The sequence below is a fragment of the Balaenoptera physalus genome (assembly GCF_965194825.1).
Source record: "Balaenoptera physalus genome assembly, chromosome: 10".
Lineage (NCBI taxonomy): Eukaryota > Metazoa > Chordata > Mammalia > Artiodactyla > Balaenopteridae > Balaenoptera > Balaenoptera physalus.
In genome coordinates, this window is record NC_138889.1 from 109,724,726 (window position 1) to 109,747,539 (window position 22,814).

Here is a 22,814-nt window from a genome sequence, read left to right on the forward strand (position 1 = left end):
CTCACTTCATCGCAGCTTACCCATCCTCCTCCCTGTGTCCTCAAGTCCATTCTGTACATCTGTGTCTTTATTCCTGTCCTGCCCTTAGGTTCATCAGAACCATGTTTTTTTTTTTTTTTTTAGATTCCATATATATGTGTTAGCATATGGTATTTGTTTTTCTCTTTCTGACTTACTTTACTCTGTATGACAGACTCTAGGTCCATCCACCTCACTACAAATAACTCAATTTCGTTTCTTTTTATGGCTGAGTAACATTCCATTGTATATATGTGCCACATCTTCTTTATCCATTCATCTGTCAATAGACACTTGGGTTGCTTCCATGTCCTGGTTATTATAAATAGTGCTGCAGTGAACATTGTGGTACATGACTCTTTTTGAATTATGGTTTTCTCAGGGTATATGCCCAGCAGTGGGATTGCTGGGTTGTATGGTAGTTCTATTTTTAGTTTTTAAAAAACCTCCATACTGTTCTCCATAGTGGCTGTATCAATTTACATTCCCATCAATAGTGCAAGAGGGTTCCCTTTTCTCCACACCCTCTCCAGCATTTATTGTTTGTAGATTTTTTGATGATGGCTGTTCTGACTGGTGTGAGGTGATACCTCAGTGTAGTTTTGATTTGCATTTCTCTAATGGTTAGTGATGCTGAGCATCCTTTCATGTGTCTGTTGGCAATCTGTATATCTTCTTTGGAGAAATGTCTATTTAGGTCTTCTTACCATCTTTGGATTGGGTTGTTTGTTTTTTTGATATTGAGCTGCATGAGCTGCTTGTATATTTTGGAGATTAAACCTTTGTCAGTTGCTTCATTTGCAAATATTTTCTCCCATTCTGAGGGTTGTCTTTTCGTCTTGTTTACGGTTCCCTTTGCTGTGCAAAAGCTTTTAAGTTTCATTAGGACACATTTGTTTATTTTTGTTTTTATTTCCATTTCTCTAAGAGGTGGGTCAAAAAGGATCTTGCTGTGATTTAAGTCAAAGAGTGTTCTTCCTATGTTTTCCTCTAAGAGTTTTATAGGGTCTGGCCTTACATTTAGGTCTTTAATCCATTTTGAGTTTATTTTTGTGTATGGTGTTAAGAAGTGTTCTAATTTCATTCTTTTATATGTAGTTGTCCAGTTTTCCCAGAACCACTTATTGAAGATGCTGTCTTTTCTCCATTGTATATTCTTGCCTCCTTTATCAAAGATAAGGTGACCATATGTGCGTGGGTTTATCTCTGAGCTTTCTATCCTGTTCCATTGATCTATATTTCTGTTTTTGTGCCAGTACCATACTGTCTTGATTACTGTAGCTTTGTAGTATAGTCTGAAGTCAGGGAGCCTGATTCCTCCAGCTCCATGTTTCTTTCTCAAGATGGCTTTTGCTATTCGGGGTCTTTTGTGTTTCCATACAAATTGTGAAATTTTTTGTTCTAGTTCTGTGAAAAATGCCATTGGTAGTTTGATAGGGATTGCGTTGAATCTGTAGATTGCTTTGGGTAGTATAGTCCTTTTCACAATGTTGATTCTTCCAATCCAAGAACATGGTATATCTCTCCATCTGTCTGTATCATCTTTAATTTCTTTCATCAGTGTCTTATAGTTTTCTGCATACAGGCCTTCCGTCTCCTTAGGTAGATTTATTCCTAGGTATTTTATTCTTTTTGTTGCAATGGTAAATGGGAGCGTTCCTTAATTTCTCTTTCAGATTTTTCATCATTAGTGTATAGGAATGCAAGAGATTTCTGTGCATTAATTTTGTATCCTGCTACTTTACCAAATTCATTGATTAGCTCTAGCAGTTTTCTGGAAGCATCTTTAGGATTCTCTATGTATAGTATCATGTCATCTGCAAACAGTGACAGCTTTACTTCTTCTTTTCCGATTTGGATTCCTTTTATATCTTTTTCTTCTCTGATTGCTGTGGCTAAAACTTCCAAAACTATGTTGAATAACAGTGGTGAGAGTGGGCATCCTTGTCTTGTTCCTGATTTTAGAGGAAATGTTTTCAGTTTTTCACCATTGAGAATGATGTTGGCTGTGGGTTTGTCAAATATGGCCTTTATTATGTTGAGGTAAGTTCTCTCTATGCCAACTTTCTGGAGAGTTTTTATCATAAATGGGTTTTGAATTTTGTCAAAAGCTTTTTCTGCATCTATTGAGATGATTATATGGCTTTTAATCCTTCAGTTTGTGAATATGGTGTATCACATTGATTGATTTGCATATATTGAAGAATCCTTGCATTCTTGGGATAAACCCCACTTGATGATGGTGTATGATTCTTTTAATGTGCTGTTGGATTCTGTTTGTTAGTATTTTGTTGAAGATTTTTGCATCTATATTCAACAGTGATATTGGTCTGTAGTTTTCTTTTTTTGTGACATCTTTGTCTGGTTTTGGTATCAGGGTGATGGTGGCCTCTTAGAATGAGTTTGGGAGTGTTCCTCCCTCTGCTATATTTTGGAAGAGCTTGAGAAGGATAGGTGTTAGCTCTTCTCTAAATGTTTGACAGAATTCTCTTGTGAAGCCATCTGGTCCTGGGCTTTTGTTTGTTGGAAGATTTTTTTTTTTTTTAAATGTCATTAGTAAGTCTTTTTTTTTTAAATTTTTATTTATTTATTTATTTATGGCTGTGTTGGGTCTTTGTTTCTGTGCAAGGGCTCTCTCTAGTTGCGGCAAGTGGGGGCCACTCTTCATCGCGGTGCGTGGGCCTCTCACTATCGCGGCCTCTCTTGTTGCGGAGCACAGGCTCCAGACGCGCAGGCTCAGTAATTATGGCTCACGGGCCCAGTTGCTCCGCAGCATGTGGGATCTTCCCAGACCAGGGCTCAAACCCGTGTCCCCTGCATTGGCAGGCAGATTCCCAACCACTGCACCACCAGGGAAGCCCCAGGAAGATTTTTAATCACAGTTTCAATTTCAGTGCTTGTGATTGGTCTGTTTATATTTTCTATTTCTTTCTGGTTCAGTCTTGGAAGGTTGTGCTTTTCTAAGAATTTGTCCATTACTTCCAGGTTGTCCATTTTATTGGCATATAGTTGCTTGTAGTAATCCCTTATGCTTCTTTGTATTTCTGCAGGGTCAGTTGGTACTTCTTCTTTTTCATTTCTAATTCTGTTGATGTGAGTCTTCTTCCTTTTTTTCTTGATGAGTCTGGCTAGTGGTTTATCAATTTTGTTTATCTTCTCAAAGAACTAGCTTTTAGTTTTATTGATCTTTTCTATTGTTTCCTTCATTTTTTTTCATTTATTTCTGATCTGATCTTTATGATTTCTTTCCTTCTGCTAACTTTGGGGTTTTTTTTTGTTCTTCTTTCTCTAATTGCTTTAGGTGTAAGGTTAGGTTGCTTATTTGAGATTTTTCTTGTTTCTTGAGGTAGAATTGTATTGCTATAAACTGCCTTCTTAGAACTGCTTTTGCTGCATCCCATAGGTTTTGGGTCATCGTGTTTTAATTGTCATTTGTTTCTAGGTATTTTTTGATTTCCTCTTTGATTTCTTCAGTGATCTCTTGGTTATTTAGTAGCACATTGTTTAGCCTCCATGTGTTTGTATTTCTTACAGTTTTTTTCCTGTAATTGATATCTAGTCTCATAGCATTGTGGTCAAAAAAGATACTTGATACGATTTCAATTTTCTTAAATTTAGCAAGGCTTGATTTATGACCCAAGATATGATCTATCCTGGAGAATGTTCCATGAGCACTTGAGAAGAAAGTGTATTCTATTGTTTTTGGATGGAATGTCCTATAAATATCAATTAAGTCCATCTTGTTTAATGTGTCATTTAAAGCTTGTGTTTCCTTATTTATTTTCATTTTGGATGATCTGTCCATTGGTGAAAGTGGGGTGTTAAAGTCCCCTACTATTATTGTGTTACTGTCAATTTCCCCTTTTATGGCTGTTAGCATTTGCCTTATGTACTGAGGTGCTCCTATGTTGGGTGCATAAATATTTACAATTGTTATATCTTCTTCTTGGATTGATCCCTTGATCATTATGTAGTGTCCTTCTTTGTCTCTTGTAATAGTCTTTATTTTAAAGTCTATTTTGTCTGATATGAGAATTGCTATTCCAGCTTTCTTTTAATTTCCATTTGCATGGAATATCTTTTTCCATCCCCTCACTTTCATTCTGTATGCGTCCCTAGGTCTGAAGTGGGTCTCTTGTAGACAGCATATATACAGGTCTTGTTTTTGTAACCATTCAGCCAGTCTATGTCTTTTGATTGGAGCATTTAATCCATTTACATTTAAGGTAATTATCGATATGTATGTTCCTATTACCATTTTCTCAATTGTTTTGGGTTTGTTTTTATAGGTCTTTCCCTTCTCTTGTGTTTCCTGCCTAGAGAAGTTCCTTTAGCATTTGTTGTAAAGCTGGTTTGGTGGTGCTGCATTCTCTGAACTTTTGCCTGTCTGGCTTTAATTTCTCTGTTGAATCTGAATGAGATCCTTGCTAGGTAGAGTAATCTTTGTTGTAGGTTTTTCCTTTTCACCACTTTAAATATGTCTTGCCACTCCCTTCTGGCTTGCAGAGTTTCTGCTGAAAGATCAGCTGTTTACCTTGTGGGGATTCCCTTGTATGTTATTTGTTGCTTTTCCCTTGCTGCTTTTAATATTTTTTTCTTCGTATTCAATTTTTGATAGTTTGATTAATATGTGTCTTGGCATATTTCTCCTTGGATTTATCCTGTATGGGACTCTCTGCGTTTCCTGGACTTGATTATTTCCTTTTCCATGTTAGGGAAGTTTTCAAGTATAATCTCTTCAAATATTTTCTCAGACCCTTTCTTTTTCTCTTCTTCTTCTGGGACCCCTATAATTTGAATGTTGGTGCGTTTAATGTTGTTCCAGAGGTCTCTGAGACTGTCCTCAATTCTTTTCTTTCTTTTTTCTTTATTCTGCTCTGTGATAGTTATTTCCACTATTTTATCTTCCAGGTCACTTATCTGTTCTTTTGCCTCAGTTATTCTGCTATTGATTCCTTCCAGAGAATTTTTAATTTCATTTATTGTGTTGTTTGTTCATCATTGTTTGCTCTTTAGTTCTTCTAGGTCCTTGTTAAACGTTTCTTGTATTTTCTCCATTCTATTTCCAAGATTTTGGATCACCTTTACTATCATTACTCTGAATTCTTTTTCAGGTAGACTGCCTATTTCTTCTTCATTTGTTTGGTCTGGTGGGTTTTTACCTTGCTCCTTCTTCTCCTGCATATTTCTCTGTCTTCTCATTTTGCTTAACTTACTGTGCTTTGGGTCTCCTTTTTGCAGGCTGCATGTTCCTAGTTCCCATTGTTTTTGGTGTCTGCCCCCAGTGGGTAAGGTTGGTTCAGTGGCTTGTGTAGGCTTCCTGGTGGAGGGGATTGGTACCTGTGTTCTGGTGGATGGGGCTGGATCTTGTCCTTCTGGTGGGCAGGGCTGTGTCTGGTGGTGTGTTTTGGGGTGTCTGTGAACTTTGTATGATTTTAGGCAGCCTCTCTGCTAATGGGTGGGGTTGCATTCCTGTTTGGCTAGTTGATTGGCAAAGGTTGTCCAGCATTGGAGCTTGCTGGCTGTTGGGTGGAGCTGGATCTTAGCATCGAGATGGAGATCTCTGGGAGAGCTTTTGCCGTTTGATATTACGTGGGGCTGGGAAGTCTCCGGTGGACCAATGTCCTGAACTCAGCTCCCCACCTCAGAGGCTCAGGCCTGACAGCAGGCCGGAGCACCAAGACCCTGTCAGCCACACGGCTCAGGCAGCCGTCCTGTCATGGAGTCACCTGAGAGCCAGGCATCCTAGCGGGGACTCCTCTCCTCAGGTCCCGGAGATGCCTGAGGGGCGGCCTCCTGTCAGGGGCTTCCTGGTCAGGTGCAGTGGCCTGAGGACCGGGCGTCAGGTCTGAGTCATGCGGGGCACTGGGCACTTGCCTTCTCTGCTCCAGAGTGCAGCGTCGGGGGGTTCGGCTGGCGTCTGAGGCCCAGGTTATGGCTTCCACCCAGGTTTACATCTGGGCCCCAGGTTTAAGACTTGGGGGGTTTCAAGACACCACTTTGAACAATTCAAAAAAACCCCTCAGGGGCTTCCCTGGTGGTGCAGGGGTTAAGAATCCGCCTGCCAATGCAGGGGACACGGGTTTGAGCCCTGGTCCGGGAAGATCCCATATGCTGCAGAGCAACTAAGCCCGCGCGCCACAGCTACTGAAGCCCCCGCACCTAGAGCCCATGCTTCGCAACAAGAGGAGCCACCGCAATGAGAAGCCCGCACACTGCAATGAAGAGTAGCCCCTGCTCACCGCAACTAGAGAAAGCCTGTGCACAGCAACGAAGACCCAACACAGCCAAAAATAAATAAATTTATATTAAAAAACAAAAAAACAAACAACCCCCCCTCAGTTCGTTATTTGTCCAAACCTTCAGCCCCAAGAAGATCTCCCTTGGCCTCGGTTAAGAGGGGAGACTCGGGGCTTCCCTGGTGGTGCAGCGGTTGAGAATCTGCCTGCCAATGCAGGGGACACGGGTTCGAGCCCTGGTCTGGGAAGATCCCACATGCCACGGAGCAACTAGGCCCGTGAGCCACAATTACTGAGCCTGCGCATCTGCAGCCTGTGCTCCGCAAAAAGAGAGGCTGCGATAATGAGAGGCCCGTGCACCGCGATGAAGAGTGGCCCCCACTTGCCGCAACTAGAGAAAGCCCTCACACAGAAATGAAGACCCAACACGGCCATAAATAAATAAATAAATAAATAAATAAAATAAAACCAAAGTTAAAAAAAAAAAAGAGGGGAGACTTGGCCGCTGAGCTTCCTCAACCCCGGCTGCCCATATCAGATCTGGGGAACCAAAAAGAAACACCATCACCGCTCTATGGTTTAGCTTCTTTGTGTGTAAAATGGTGAGAAACGACAGTACCCACGTTGCAGGGCTCTTGGAGGCGCAGATGATTTAGTGCACCTGGCCCAGAGCCCTGAGCCCAGAGCAGCTCACAGATGTCCCCACTGTCAAGGTCTGACCTGCATGGACCTCCCAGCAACGGTGTCAACTCTCTGCTCCTTCGTCCCCTCGGGGCAGGGGCTGCGTCTCCCCACACTCGCACGCTCTCCTCTTTGGCTTGCTGGCTGCAGGCCGGCCCCACGCCAGGCAGTTTTACTTGGAAATGATCCCTCCGCGAGGTGGTCTTTGTCCCCCCGAGATCGTTCCAGGACAACCTGATAACGACACTGCCAGTCCTGAACTCTTATCAGGAGCCTGGGGTAGGGCTGGACTCCTGGAAGTGTTGCCCGGGTTCCAAGGGGACGATGTGTCTCTGGTGGCCGCCCACGGGAGCAGAGGAAGAAGAAAGCCAGATGGCGTCTCTAGGGAGGTGAGCAGCCCGGGTTCTGCATTTCCCTGTCTCTGCCGCGGGGCCTCGCGGGAAGTGGGTCAAGGGGCACCCAGCCGCCAGGTGTGCCGCCCTTATCTCCGAGAACCAGGCCCTGCGGGTTTGCGCCCTGACTCAGTGGAAGTGGCCCCAGGAGTCCGAGGCCCCCGGGGTGGGGAGATGTCAGGAGGAAGCTGCCCTCCTGACAGCTGGGCTCACCTGCAGGAAGCAGAGCAGCCCTGCTGGCACTGTAGAGCAATTTACATCTTTATTTAAAAAGTATTAAAAAAAAATTTTTTTTTTGGCCATACTGCACGGCATGCGGGATCTTAGTTCCCCAACCAGGAATTGAACCTGTGCCCCCTGCAGTGGAAGCATGGAGTCTTAACCACTGGACCGCCAGGGAATTCCCAACTTACATCTTTAATGTTTGTAGAGCTCTGACTGTGGTCCTGCTGGACACCAAGGACTCCATCTTTTCTGTAAAACTGCTGGGCCAGCCGCCTCACCCGACGCCACTGGGCAGGCTCCACCGACCCTCTGCCTCCCCCAGCCCCCAAGCCCCCAGGCCTGCGGCCCCGAGCACAGCCTGGGACCCACCCCACAGACGGAAGGAGCCCCTTCAGCCCTCCCCCGGTCAGCAGCAGCGTGGAATTAGGGGTTGTGACGGAGACATTCGTGCATTCACCTGCATCCCTGCTGCAGGCCAGGTGTGGTCCTGGATGCTGAGTGTACGTCAGTGGATAAAACAGATACGTTCCCCCCTCCTGGAGCTGGTGGTCCAGTGGGGGAGGGAGGCAGAGGAGAAACCCGGGACAGAGAAATACACGTGTGCTGACACCAGGTACAAGACGGGGAGCAGAGACGGTGACCTGGGGAGGGACCTGCTGAGATGGGACAGCTCCACAGCCCCATCTGAGCTAGTGACACGTTTCAGTAGCAGCCAGGCCCCCTGGTTAGTAACGGAGGTGACAGTCTGATCAAAGCCCTCGTGCCTGGCCCGGGGCTGTCCTGCATCCCATCGTCCCCTTTCACGCTCTCCCTACATGCTCTGCCCCCACTATCTGTCTGGACCCGCTGGGACCCGCTGGGAGGTTTTGGGGTGACCATGGACTTGGGTCTCGGGCCACACCTGGCCCTGAGAGGGTTAGCCCTGCAGCCTGGCGGAGGGAACTGGGCGGAGGACAGAGGGGCAGCCTGAGCTCGGGAGCCGGGCGAGGCCAAGGTGGTGCCCGCTAGGCAGGGGTCTGGATTAACGGGGCGGAGCGGGGGCAGGGAGGCAAGCAGGTGCTTGGAGGTGAAGGCCCCACCGCAGACCAAGCAGCAAAGTATTCCTGTGAAAAAGGGAACAGAGACACCGGCCTGGGAGGGCCCGGCAGGCAACGAGATGACAGGTGGTGAGAGTGGTGTGGCTGGAGCCCCCTGCCAAGCCCAGGTGACCTGCAGCTGCAGTGTCCTGTCACCGGCCAAGAACAGCTGGGAGGGAACAGTCATCAACGACAGCCACGGGAATCCAATTTTTGCCTTTTTTTTTTTTCAGTCAACTGATGTGACTCATTAACCTAGTGGGTTTTTTCCCTTTGTTTAAAAAGTTGTGGTGAAATATACATAACATACAATTTACCAACTTCACCACTTTTAACTGACAATTCATCGGCATTAATGACATTCATAATGTTGTGCAACCATCACACTATCCACTTCCGGACTTTTTTTATGACCTCAAACAGAAACCCGGTGCCCAGGAAGTGAGAATTCTGTGTTTCCCCTCCCGCAGCCCCTGATGACCTCTAACCTACTTTCTGTCTCTATGAATCTGCCTATTCTGGGTATTTCATGTAAGTAGGATCATACAGTATTTGTCCTTTTGTGTCTGGCTTCTTTCACTCAGCACACTGTCCTCAAGGTCATCTGTGCTGTAGCAAGTGTCCGAATGCCACTCCTTTCTTTTTTGGCTGTGGCGGCTCGCAGGATCCTAGTTCCCCGACCAGGGATCGAACCTGTGCCCCTGCAGCGGAAGCGTGGAGTCCTAACCATTCCTTTTTTATTGCTGAATAAACACGTCCATTGTAGGCGTAGACTACATCTGTTTATCCATCAGGATGGACACGAGTTATTTCTGCCTCCTGGCTATTGTGAATGATGCCTAGTCCCGCTTTTAAAAGGAGTAATCTTTCACCAGTTCGACACCGACGTCAATGCTTCACAGGCACGTCACCCGCTCCCCAGAGCACGGTGGCTCTGCCTCTTTCTAGGATCACAAATGCTGCCTAGACGGAGCAGCTGCTGTCGCCCAGAACCCTCACGGTGGTCCAGAGGGTGGGTACTAGTATCGCCCCCATTTGAGGGATGAGTAGTTGAGGCCCAGGGACCAGATAACGTGCCCAAGGACTCCTTGGGGGGTGGGTCTGGGGTTCACACCCAGGTCAGTCTGGGTCCGGAGCCACCCACCCCCTCCCCAACTACGTAAGCTGTGCTGCCTGACTACGACAGACGATTTCAGAATCTGTTCTGTATTTCAAGCATATGGATGTGCGTAAGTTGAAGGATGTGGGAGGTGGTTCCCATCTTACCTGCACAGGTAAAACGGACCACAGGAGTGGGCCCTAGGCTGGCCGAGAGGACCCGGAGAGAGCCAGGCCCCGGGATCCAGAGCCGTGGCTCTCAGAGCAGTCCGCACGAGCTACAGCGTGTGGAAAGTTATCACAGATCCTGACGCGGTGGTGTCAGAGGGAGCACACCCACACTCTGAGGTCGGCCCACCACCTCTGCCGCCCACCCCCGGGGCACTGCAGCCAGTAACCAGCGGCCGAATCCAGAATCTCCGCATCCAGCGGGACTGCTGCCCCCTGCTGGACATGGAGGGCACTGCAGGAGGGGGAGTGTCCCCACGGGCCTGGCCAGCCAGCATCCCCCAGCATCCCCGAGGGCGACTGGGTACCTGAAAGGGGGCAGGGAGGATAGGGGGAGGCCTCCTGGTGCAGTGCCGCCCGCCTTTCTCATTCCCCCGTCATGGGACTCCGGAAGAAAGTATTAACTACAGTTTGATAAAGGGTTTTATTGTGTCTCTTGAAAGCCCTAACTATTCTCTTGGAGGAAGCCCGGCCTCTGTGAAGGACACAGAACCAGGAGCCTGGGCTGTCCGGGAGACCCCCGCTCCCTACACTCGACCCCCACCTCCACGTCCTTCCATTTGCCCTCCAGCCCTGGCCCATCTGGTTCAGGACCCCTCCCTTGTCACAGGGGTCAGCTGCCGGCCTGACCCGCCCCAGACAGCAGCCCCCAACCCTTCTGGGACAGGAGGCTGCCTTTAGGATCAAGTTCAAAACTGCTCTGGCCCCTCTGCTCTGTCACTTCACATCCAGTTCCCAGACGTGCTGCGCTGCCCCAGCTCTGCAGCCCCACCGCCGCGCCCTGGCCTTGGACATAGTGCCCCCGTCGGGCACTGTGGTCCTCCTTCCCTGCTGGACCCAGCGGAGCAAAAGGACCAGGGCAGGGACTCGGCACCCAGACACACTGGCCTGGTTTGCATCTCAGCTTCTTAGAAAAGCAAATCACTAGAAACAGGTAACTGGATTACCCAAGGGATGGAATTTGCTCATGTTTTTGTACATCTTGCCCAGGAGTGGAATCCAGATCGTGTCTCTCCTGGCGTCAGCTCCTGGGCCCCAGCTGTGTCCCCCACGTCACGCCCCTGCGGTGCCCGGTGGAGGGCGGCCAGTAACATCAGCCTGTCTCTTACACAAGCATCCCGGCTCCAGCCCTGGGAGGGCCACACGTGTAACTCTTCCCGAACTCCTGGTTTCTCCAGCTAAGGGAGGCTATTCCTTACTAAGAACAAGCTCCCAGTCAGGGCGCTCAGCCTCAAACAAGCCACAACAGGACAGCTTTTTACAGCAGAGCTACCTACACCACAACACGGAAACCCGGTCTCCTCGGAAAATGGATTTATTTTTATATTTCTAGAAACATTAGCTGGACGATCAGCACAGACATGGAGCAATCTTGATGGTGTTTATCCGGAGGACGGTCTGAGGACTCACGATAACTGCAAGACAGAGCAGGGCCCGGGCATGAACACAGATCCGGACGCTGTCGACCAGCTACCGCGAGACCCGGCCGCCGCCCGCTCTCTCCTCGAGGGTCTGCCTTGCACCAGCACCGCCCCGCAGCTGGGCGGAACCGGGCACCCAGTGATGTCCCACAGGCCGTGGTTTTGGTCATCGCTGACCACCTGCCTCACCACTCGCTCCGTGAGCCCCGTCAGACCCCGCAGGGGCTGCAACGCCCCCACGTGCCCAGAGACCCCTGCCCTGCATGGGTGGGGGCACCCCTTCTGGCTACGCTGGGGCTACTGGAGCTGGCGGAGGGCACAGGAGAGGCTCCCTACTGACCCAACTCTAGCAAAGCTGAAGCTACCGTCTCTGGTACGTTTCACCGTTTGTAACCGAGGATTGTGAGAGACAGACATCGTCCCTCGTCATCTGCAGGGGATGGGTTCCAGGACCCCCGAGGACACCGGCATCCAAGGACGCTCAAGCCCCTTAATAAGAGGGTCTAGTGTCTGCATGTAACCTACACACACCCTCCCGTATACTCTAAACCATCTCTAGGTCACATGTGAGGCCTAAAACACTGTAAATGCCACATGAACAGGTGTAAATACAATGTATAATATAGATTCTATGTAAGTACTTGGTGAAGCAAATTCAAGTTTTGCTTTTTGGAACTCTCTGGGATGTTTTTTTCCTGCAAATTTTCTTTACTTTTTTTTTTTTGGCCCTGCGGCACGCGGGCTCTTAGTTGTGGCATGTGGGACCTTAGTTCCCTGGCCAGGGATCAAGCCTGCGCCCCCTGCATTGGAAGCGTGGAGTCAACCACTGGACCGCCAGGGATGTCCCTCCTGCAAATTTTCAATCTGTGGCTGGTTGACTCTGCAAGTGTGGCAGACGGGGATACAGGGGGCCAACTACACTTCCTGAGACAGGATGCTGCAGCCTGTGGGTCCCACCCCAAGGGGCTGTGACCTCCAGTGGAGGCCCCTGCAGGGACAGTTCTGTTCCTGCTTGTGGGTTTACTGGACAATGGCAGGGGGCTCTGGATGGGAACAAAAGGTCACATGGGGTCACGAAGATGGGGGAGACACAGCCCAGGCCGTGGAGAGCGGGCAGCGATGGCTGGGTGAGGGCCGAGGGGGCTCCCTCCGTGAACCCTCGTCCCAGCCCTGCTCCGTGAGGCCAGGCAGGGAGAGCGGGGTCTCCTGCCCCCACTCAGGGCACAGGCGGCACAGGCTCCCCTCCTGTCCCTACGCTGAGCCGCCAACTCCCACAAGTCACCACAAGGCCGCTGGATGTGGCGGCCTCTCCACTCCCGCTCACCAGGCCCTGCCTGCGCCCCTGGGGCAGGGCCCTGCTGTGAAGTCCCCCTCTCAGGTGCCAACCCTTCCCGCCGCTGCTTCTTCCCTTCCTGGCTGAGGTTCTGCCCACCCCACGCGCTGCACCTGCCAGAACCAGCGGCAAGTCCACACAGGGGCGCTGCTTCTTCACCTCTCTGACCTCTGACCTCACCCCTTCGCGCCTCCATACCCTGCCCCCTCCCAGCAGACCCACCTTGGTGACGCCCGTTGTTACCGGCCCTTTAAACCAGGGGCACCACACGTCGGGGCACCGCATGCCGCTTGGACGCCCCTTCGGCCGGGGGACAGGATGGGGGGCCCTCCCGTCCCTGGTCTGTCAGCCCCTGTGCTCGAGCCCACCCTCCCCGCTCCATCCCACCAGCATCCTGATGCCCTGGCCCTCCAGGGGCCAACCCGCCTGCTGCCTCCCCAGGGAAGCCTCTCCAGACCTTCTCTCCCAGGACTCCCTTCCTTCGGGCTCCAGACGGGCCTCCCTCCTCCCCCAAAGCCTCTTTCGCTCCTTCAAACAAACCAGCCCCACCTCCGCCTCCCAGCCCATCCTCGACCTCACACCCTTCCAGCCGCCACCTCTTCTCTTTAACCACCTTCTGAGGAGGCTGTCCCCACCTGCCTTTGCTTCACGGAACAAACATGAACGAACACTCGAAGCGTCACGGTAAGATGAAGTCGGACGAGCTGCCCACGGGAACCGGGACACGGGACGCGTGATCCCTGTGCATCTGTGACTCCTTCCTTCCCGCCCCCCAGAGGCAGCCACACCCGTAATGCTGCGCGTATCGTCCTTCCTTTAAAAACGTGCCATCGTATGCGTGTGCATAACGCGTGCGGGCGCGAGTGCGTGCCCGGCAGCACGAGGCTGAGCTCTGCCCACCTCCAGGCTTCACATAGTCTAAGATGGTCCCTGCCGTGTGGAGGTGGGCCATGCACTGCACCGGACAACATCCCACTGAGGGAATCTCCGTTTGCTCGTCCATGCCCCGTGGTGGACACGTGACCTGCTTCTGGGTTTCCCGGCAGGAACCCAGCTGCCACTGACGTCTCCCAGGGCCGCGCCCTCCACATGCCCCGGAGTGGTTATCGACTGCTACCCGCCCCTCCCCGGCAGGGCCAGGACGCGGGCAGAGCTCTCACTGGTCTCGCTGGTCTCTGGGCCGCTGCACCCCCAAGAGCGCCTGGCGGAGGGCAGGTCCCCGTCCAGCCTGGCCCAGCGCAGGGCGCGGGGCAGCACCCAGGGGACGGGAACGCAGCAGCCATGGTTTCTCCAACTTACTTCTTTTCCTTTTGTAGTTTTTCCTTTTCTTGAATCTCATATTGATTTTTGGCCACGATTCTGTCTTTTCAATGACTGTGGCTTCTACTTGAACAAGATCCTTTCTGGAAGAGAGGAAAACGAACCGTAATGGACCTTCCTGATTATTTCTCAGTTTTACTAGTGCTTCACGTGAGAACATCTAAATAAAGTTTAACTTCTTTTTCTGCGGGTTGTCAACGTCATACGCCCTCCCTGCAGACACCGTGAAAACTACCAAAAAGCACAACAAAGAACAGTGTCGTCCCACAGCGAATCTTAAAAGGGCCAAACCGCAACGAATGAGGAACAGGCCAACGATTTGTTCTGGTTGCTCTGTACGCGGGACACTACACACCCACCGTGAGAAGTGTAAGAGCGCTGAGCTTGGTGGTGGCAGCGGGTGTGACGGGAGCCCCTCTGCCCAGCCTCCCCGCCGGCATCTGAGAGCACGTTACCTGAGGAGGGGTCTGCCGAGCAGCGTGAAGTCGTCGGCCCCAACCAGCAGGACCTGGAATCAAACAGGCGTGTTACCAGCAAATAACACAAAGCCCCTAGAACAGGCAGCGACCCGAGCACGCTGGAAAGGAAGCAAGGTGTCGGCTCCCCGAAACCAAGATGTGGGCTTGCTCTGCTATCTAACTAGCGACTCCCTCAACCTGGGACGGAGGGGGCGCCAGCGGGTGGCGTGGCTGTGTGTGCAGGGGTGCCGGGCTGCCTGCGGACACGCCACGCTGTCAGACCCAGACACGTGGAACTTGGTCATCCGGGTGAGCGGGTAACCTCCTATGGCAACAGTGGCTTTTAAAAAATAACTTTTTATTGAAGTGTAATACATACGGGGAAAAAATGCACAAAGCAGACTGTGGTGTCTTTTATGCAGTTCACAGTCCTGCCAATACTGCAGAGATTGAGGTTCAAGGTGTTCTTTTAATGACTGCAAAATCCTGCACGGCCAGGAAGCCTCTCTCACCGCAGGGAAACTGTGACGCCAAGTGTGGCCTCAGGTGAAGACAGCTCTGCGACCCAAGTGCAGTGGGGTTCTCATTACACATTGGGAGACTGTCTGAAATTCTCCTGATGAGAAAAAAACTCGATTGCATCAAGCTTAACTGTCTAAAGACAAAGCCTATTTTATAATAACATCAATGGGCTATGTATGCTAGGTGATGACAAATAATGAAATCTTGCTTGACTCACTCTCAGCCCGACACGTTCTCTATTGCTGGGTTTCCTACGTTATGAAAAACCACCTGCATTAGGTGGAGCTTCCTATGTTTTTGTTAATGTGAAATGTTTCAAAATAATGTCTTTTTAGAAATCCTCACAAACACACTCCAGAAGTCTCTTATTTTAGATGTAAAAGGTAAATGTACTCTTGTTCATGAGCTCGTGACAGAACCACGGGGGTCACCAAGGAGAAGGGGCTGTGCTGGCTGCTGGCGTCCACACAGCGCCCTGGTTCAGCTCTGAGCCGTGGTCCTGCTCGGATCACAGGCTGTGGGAAGACCGTCTGAGAAAGGAGAGTTTAATGCTCCCCTGGGTGTAAATATGCAAAGAATCTATAATCACAAAGGAAGGAGGAGTTTTAAATTATAAAGAAAACCGTATGTTATATCACATCATACCAACGGTTAACTACGTCCAAAAAAAATGATCCGGTACAGAAATCTCATATTTTATCTACAGTTTTATGAACAGAAGTAGAATAGGCAAAAACCAAATAGGCCCCCGAACACAGCAAACAGAATCATAAGTGGAGGGCAGAAGCGCTTGGCTAAACATGCAGGACACAGCACGCAGCAGTCAGGAGGGTCGGAAGATGGCCAGCGCCCTGCGAGATGCCTCTAAACCAGTGCTGACTGCTCAGGACAGCAGCAGCTGCCACGCCTAACGTCAGGGGAGCGTTCGAGCCGAAACGGAACATTTTCTCTTCATAAATCTGGGCCTGAGAACTCTTTACATCTTACTCTTTACATTTTCACTGTACCTGTGATCAGATATTTTCCTCTAAGAATATACGCTAAGGAGACGTGAGGCAAACCCACAGACACACGCTCCTCCTTAGAGAAACGTGCTGATCGTCTCCCTGTAAGGAGGGGCCCTACCGAGTTGGGCCGCCCTCGGGGAGCAGCTCTGCCCACACCCCCCTGACCCCACCGTGCCCACCCGGCCAGCCTGCCGTGTCCCCAGAGCTGACCCACAGTCTCACCTTCTCCAACCGGATCCTCTCTCCACACGCAACGTCTAACTTGTTTTCAATTAAAATCAGGTCTTCAGAGGTCACCTTCCACTGGTGGCTGGCAAAGTGCACCACGGCGAAGAGCCTGCCGTAGCGGCCCCGGGAGATCAGCTCGTTCACCTTCTCCACAACCTCTGCGGGGAGAAGGGCGGTCAGGGTCACAGCTACACCCTCACCCGGGGGCCCTCTGTTCTGCCGCAGCCTCGGCCCTGAGCATCCCTGGAGCGGGGGCAGGGCCTGTGCGAGCAGCCCCTCCTCGCTCTCCCCGCCGCAGTCCCAGGGTGAGCCGCTGCTCCCAGGAGCTGGCACTTGGGCGCTCGGGGCACGCGGGGCTCTCGCAGACGATCGTGTCCTGACGGCGCAGAAGCCCCCATCCCCCTGCCATCCTCCCGCCTGAGTGCTCGGCATGCCTGGCTTGCTTCCTCTGACCCTGCGGTGGAGAAACCCTCACCTGGTTTGATTCCCAGTCGTTATAAACAACGAGCCAGCGGCCTGGCAAAGCGAGAGGAGAGGCCTTCTTGCAAACAAGGAAAACCTAGAATTATACCTCATGGGGCTGGACGCTACCTGCTCGCCTCCGCCCACACCCAGTCCCCGCTCCCCGGTTACCACCTCGCCTTAGGCCCGGCCCTTCTCTCCTGCCCCGACCCTCCTGGCCTCGCCTGCGGCTGAGCACAGGGCACGGTGTCTGCCCTGGAAACCGAGTCAAGCCCTCGGCTGCACCTGGCCAAGAGGGCAGAACCTCGCCTGCAGTTTTACTTTTCGGGCACAGCATCCGAAATAGTATTTAAAAACTGGAAGATTCCACGCATTACTATGGACTTCCAGCTTTTGGAAACTGAGGATCTTGCACTCCCTCCCGGTGCTGGGCGTGGTGGCCACACTGCCCTCCTGGCGATACGTATTCTGTCTGACAAGCCTCCCGACACCCTGATGGCCTCTCGAACACCCGGGCTGGGGCCGGCTTCCACCGATGGCCGAGCAAGTTGTTCTTCTTCCCTGAACTCCCGTTTACACAAACAGCGGGGAGACAGAGCTGGGCCCTGGCCCTTCCGCCACCCGCATTACCTGCCTGCAACTCGGCTGGCGCCTTGGTGCCCTAGGAGGATTGGCTCAACGAATGAGGGTTTTGAACTCTGGTGCTGAGCGAACCTGAGCTTTCACGCTGCACCATGTCTCGGGCACCTGGGAACGTGAAGTCCCTGTTCCGTGGCCAGGAGGCCCCCTTTGTGGTGGAAGCAGGGGCGCCACCCCCTTGCTTCTGCCTCTCTTACCTGCGTGGTGTCTGGCCTCCTCGACGGGGTCCGGCACAACAACTTCTGGCCAAGGTGGTGAACTCAGTGACGTTTTAGGAACGTACCTGTAAAAATATTTTACAGACGTGGGTCACACACACGTGAAAAGACGGTTCAAGATGTGTGAGAAATGGCTGCGCTCAGCACACTAGGAAGGGCAAGGACCCAGCCCGTCTCTGATGCTTGTGTGGCTGGCGGGACAGCTGCCCCCGCAGTTGTAGGCGAGCAAAACCTGCCCCCCCGAAAATGTCTCTTAGGCAGGCAGATTACTTCAAGCTGAAAACAATCAAGTCCCAAAAGACGCAGGAAGAAACTTTGGCAGGAGGCAGGCAGGCCTGGGTCTGCGTGCAGCTTCCTGAAAGCCTCGAGATGGAGGGCCTGTCCTGGGACAGGGCATCACCAGAGACGGCTGCGAGGAACATGGGGGCCCAGAGATCCGAGGCCGCTCCTATCCCACTGTCTCTGCAGGCCCAGCAAACATTTATTCACCAAACATCTGCTTTTCCATCTCCACGTGAATCGCCTTCGTCCCCTTTGAAGTGTCAAACCCCTACCCTCAACATCATCTTTTGCCTTTAGCTGAAGGTGCTACTTAAGGTGAGGGCTTCAGCCATTTGGGCGAGTGGCTCATTTCTCCTGGGTCTCTCCTGTGTGTACAGGTTATTAAACTTTGGTTTGATTTTTCTCCTGTTAACCTGTCTCATGTCAATTTAACTCTTAGACCAGCCAGAAGACCCCAGAAAACTGGGGACCCTGCCGCTTCCAGCGCAGGGCCCAGGCCCCCCGTCACTGTCACAGAAGGTGCTGAACAGACCTGTGAAGTGAGCGAACGCCCTCCCTGCCGGAGTCAACCGGCCCCCAAATGAAGCTGTGCACCCCCGTCGCGCATCGCGTCTGAGCGTCAGGAGCCCCGGCCAGCCCGGCAGCAGCCGAGGACCCAGGGACAAACCTGGGAAGGGACTGGGGGCAGCAGTGGCTGCGCACGGCGGTCACAGGAGAAGCCAGCCGAGTTCACGAAAGTGCCCCTTAGGGTTTCTGCCTCCACCCTCACCCAGGGTGCCCACTGCTGCTTTAGGGAAACACCAGGCCCTGCGTCCCCCCTGCTGAGAATCTCCGCTGCAGGAGCGCAGGCGGCTGCACTGAGAGCTTGCTACGTGCCAGGCGCTCTTCTCTTTTTTTTTTTTCTAATTTTTGTATTGAAGTATAGTTGATTTACAATGTTGTGTTAATTTCTGCTGTACAGCATAGTGATACAGTTATACACATACATTCTTTTTTATATTCTTTTCTGTCATGGTTTATCTCAGGAGATTGAATATAGTTCCCTATGCTCTACAGTAGGACCCTGTCGTTTATCCATTCTATGTATAATACTTTCTATCTGTTAATCCCAAATTCCCAATCCATCCCTCTCCCACGGCAACTACAAGTCCTTCTAAGCTCTTTTTTTTTAAAAAAATTTATTTTATTTTTGGCTGCATTGGGTCTTTGTTGTTGCATGCGGGCTTTCTCTAGTTCCGGCGAGCGGGGGCTACTCTTCATTGCCGAGTGCAGGCTTCTCATCGCGGTGGCTTCTCTTGTTGAGGAGCACGGGCTCTAGGCACACGAGCTTCAGTAGCTGTGGTGCGCGGGCTTCAGTAGTTGTGGCGAGAGGGGGCTACTCCTCGTTGTGGTGTGTGGGCTTCTCATTGCGGTGGCTTCTCTTGCTGCGGAGCACGGGTTCTAGGCACTCGGGCTTCAGTAGTTGTGGCACGTGGGCTCAGTAGTTGTGGCTCGTGGGCTCTAGAGCGCAGGCTCAGCAGTTGTGGTGCACAGGCTTAGTTGCTCCGCGGCATGTGGGATCTTCCTGGACCAGGGATTGAACCCATGTCCCCTGCACTGGCAGGCGGATTCTTAACCACTGAGCCAGCAGGGAAGCTCCCTTCTAAGCTCTTTAGATGCAGAAATTCACTCGACTCTCGTGAAAACCCACTGAGATGGAGACTAATATTGCTTCCATTTTGCCGAAGAGGAACGAAGCTCAGAGTGCGTGACCCTGCTCAGGGACCCGGGCTGACAGGGTGGGGCAGGGACGGGACCCTGTGTATCTCTACCTAAGTATGATTTTGTCAAAGTTACCTTCTGTAGTCTGTATTAATTTTATGTTTTTTCTTTAACACTGAAATGCTCTTTCAAATTACGTGAGGTCCACCTAGAGATTCTGACACAACCATCCTGTGATTTGACCTTCCCAGTTGGAAATAAACCCCCAGTTAGGAGTTAAAAGCTTTTGCCTAGAAAGACACAGCTGTGCAAGGCCCAGAACACCTTTGTCTTTGGGTGCTTGAGGTTCTGTCTGTATTTCTATATGTCAAGGGTCTGAGAAAAGTACTGTCAAAAAAGTTAAAAGAAAACTAAATATTCTTGAAAACCCAAATGTTTGAAGTTTTGACTTTAGAAAGGAAAGGAAGAGAGTCACCAAAACCCACATTTTGATATTACCCTTGTGGAAATGAAGCGCTCTGCGAACTGAACCTTCGAGAAGCAGACCACAGGGAAGCTGAGGGAATAAGAGAAACGCGTAGTTACTAGTACGAAACGCAAACTGTCCTTTACGATGCTCAATGTGCAAGTGCCGCTACTGTGACTGGCACCCGATTTAAACCACCACATCACGACATGTCTGCAGAAAAATCTAGGCCAACAAAACTGAAAGAACATCACTTATAGTTACTGGTTATTACCATAAGCATCAGGATGTGTTTATCACACCATCGAAAAGGGCCCAAAACCAAATCACCTACCTGCTAACCCACTCCTTGACCACAAGTGCCCACTAAGTTCAGGCCCTGCTCGGTACCCAAGTGCGGGAGCAGCCTCCAGGACGCCCCGATGAGCCCACATCCAGGTGCTCTCCCCCCCGTGTTGTCCCCCGACAGGGCGCTGGTTTCTGTGACCAACAGCATGTGGCAGAAGTGACAGGACAGCACTTCCGAGAGTAAGTTACACAAGGGCAGCTGCTGTCCTGGGCGTCCTCTCTCATCTCTGCTGCAGGGCTGCTGTGCTGTGAACAGTCCCTGGAGGGGCCTCCCGCCAGCAGCCCAGGGAGGGGGCTGGAAAGCAGATTCTGCAGCCCCAGCTGACAGCCTGACTTGAATCTAGTGAGAGACTGGGAGCCAGAAGCACCCGCTAAGCTGCTCCCGGATCCTGACCGTCAGCGATGGCGTGACCTAATACCGTAATACATGTTAGGTGTCTTAAGCTGCTGGATTTGGGGGTAACCTGGGACACAGCAGTAGATAACTAATATACCGACAAAGGCACCCAGAGCCTACTGAGAAGGACTCAGAAATAAAATGCCTGGTGCTTAAGTGCAAAAAGCAGAGGACAGGTTTCTCAATAACTACTGTTGGTTTTATTTTTTCAATTGAGCTATAATTTATAAACCATAAAATTCACTCTTTTAAAGCTCACTCATTAGCGGTTGTTCCCAATTCTTGGTCTCCTGGGCTGGTTTCTCTTCCCCTCTGCCATCTTGGTGTGCCTGTGGTTTAGACGTTGGATCTTACCTCTTCTTTACCTATGGCCGTTCCTCTGGTGATTGTATGAATTTAAATGTCACCTATACACTGGTGACTCCCAAGTTTACACCTGCAGCCTGTCGGACACGACAAACACCTGTCTCTTTGTCATCGTCACCTGCATGTCTAACAGGCGTCCCTAACCTAACAAAGGCTCCTGATCTGCCCCTCGTGCCTGCTTCTCCCGCACCCCTCCCCATCTCACGTAATGGGGACTCCATCTTTCTAGTTGCTCAGGCCCCAAATCTCAGTCATTTACGCCCCTTCTCTCTCACACCCCTCAGCCAACATATCAGCAAATCCCCTTGCCTCTCTTTGAGAGATCCAGGCTCTGACCACTTCAATCACCCAAGCCTGGATTATTACTAACACCCTGCTCTCGCCCTAGCCTCCCTTCTCTGCACAGCAGCTAGAGGGATCCTGTTAAAACTGAGGCCAGATCATGTCACGACTTTGCGAAACTCTACAAGCGCACCCCATTTCACTCAGAGAAGAAGCCGAAGTCTTACAGTGGCCGACACGGCAGTGGGCAGCGCGATTCCGTCTGTCTCTCTGAGCCCATGCCTCACGAGCTTCCCCTTGTTCACCGCGCACCTGCCATTCTGGCCTCCTGGCTATTCCTGGAAGATGCCAAGCACAAGGGCCTATGCCTTGACTGCTCTTGCCCCGGACGCTCCCCCACCCCACGTGGCCCCCAGGCTAATTCCCTACTTCCTTTGGGTCTCCACTCAAATACCGTCTCAGTAGAGAGGCCTTCCCCACCCATCCTATTTAAAATTGAACCCTTTCTTCCCAACTCGTGCTTTATTTTTCTCCATGAGTCTTAACAGCTTCGAACATACTACGCAATTTGCTTCTTCTTAAAAAATTGCCTGTCTCTCTGCACAACCCTTCCCCCCCGCGTCCGAATGCTAGCTCCATAAAAGCAGGGATTATTGTTTTATGTTTATAACTGATGTATTCGCTATCCTGGACCAGTGTTTGAGTTGTATAGGTGCTCGATAAATGGTGAATATACGAATAAATGAATGAAATCTACTCTGCTAAGCCATCAAATGAAGCCCCTGTGGAACACTCCGTGGTTGGGAACTTGTGATTGGCCTCTCTCGAGAGTCATCCCACCACTGAAAGCTCACAAAGTTTCTGCACCTGATCTGCTTCCCTTGCCTATGGTCTTAGCTTAGCAGTGACCCCACTGGGAACAATTGGTCCCCCAGGATCATCCTTTAGATCCCTAAGGACCGTGCCAGTGTCCATCCTGTTTCCTTCACTCACTCTTCAAGGTCCTGCCTGTTTACCATTTTGGTCACCCTCTCTTTACTCAGTTCACTTCATCTGTGCTTCTCTCTGAAAACAGTGGGTCTGGAATTGAACACAGCATTCTAGAGGTGGTTTTATGTTGGCAGAATGCAGTAAGTCCCACTGCTTTTGTAAAAACTTCCCTGCCTGCTTAAACCCAAGTTTTATTATGGAAAATGACAAGCATACAAAAGTAAAGACAAGAGCGAGTCCTCCTGTATCTCTCCCTAGACTCAACAGTTATCAACTCAAGGCCAAGCTTGATTCATTCACAGTACCTCTGGCCCAACTCTGTGATTAAAGCAACTGTCAGTATATTTCTATGAAAGATAAAGATTCTTTACAAAAACACAACCACAACTTCATTATCACACCTAAAAAAGGGAACAA

General features: G+C 50.8%; 1 protein-coding gene across 6 annotated transcripts in view; it reads right to left on the bottom strand.

Moving 5' to 3' along the window:
• Nucleotides 1-22,814, bottom strand: part of MRPL21 (mitochondrial ribosomal protein L21) — a gene marked incomplete at its 5' end in the record, with an annotated part of 36,787 nt that overhangs the window by 13,118 nt on the left and 855 nt on the right. Inside the window, 7 exons of one of the 6 annotated variants that reach the window (XM_082477662.1) lie at nt 11,257-11,372; nt 14,011-14,114; nt 14,487-14,539; nt 16,241-16,404; nt 17,545-17,630; nt 20,047-20,104; nt 21,635-21,745. In XM_082477662.1, the coding sequence (XP_082333788.1) occupies nt 11,308-11,372; nt 14,011-14,114; nt 14,487-14,539; nt 16,241-16,404; nt 17,545-17,630; nt 20,047-20,104; nt 21,635-21,745 (641 nt within the window). In that variant the 3' untranslated portion in view covers nt 11,257-11,307. Of the gene's footprint in view, nt 1-11,256; nt 11,373-14,010; nt 14,115-14,486; nt 14,540-16,240; nt 16,405-17,544; nt 17,631-20,033; nt 20,105-21,018; nt 21,223-21,634; nt 21,746-22,814 lie in introns of those variants that run through there. The other 5 variants (XM_082477667.1, XM_082477665.1, XM_082477663.1 and 2 more) reach the window with 5 other exon arrangements.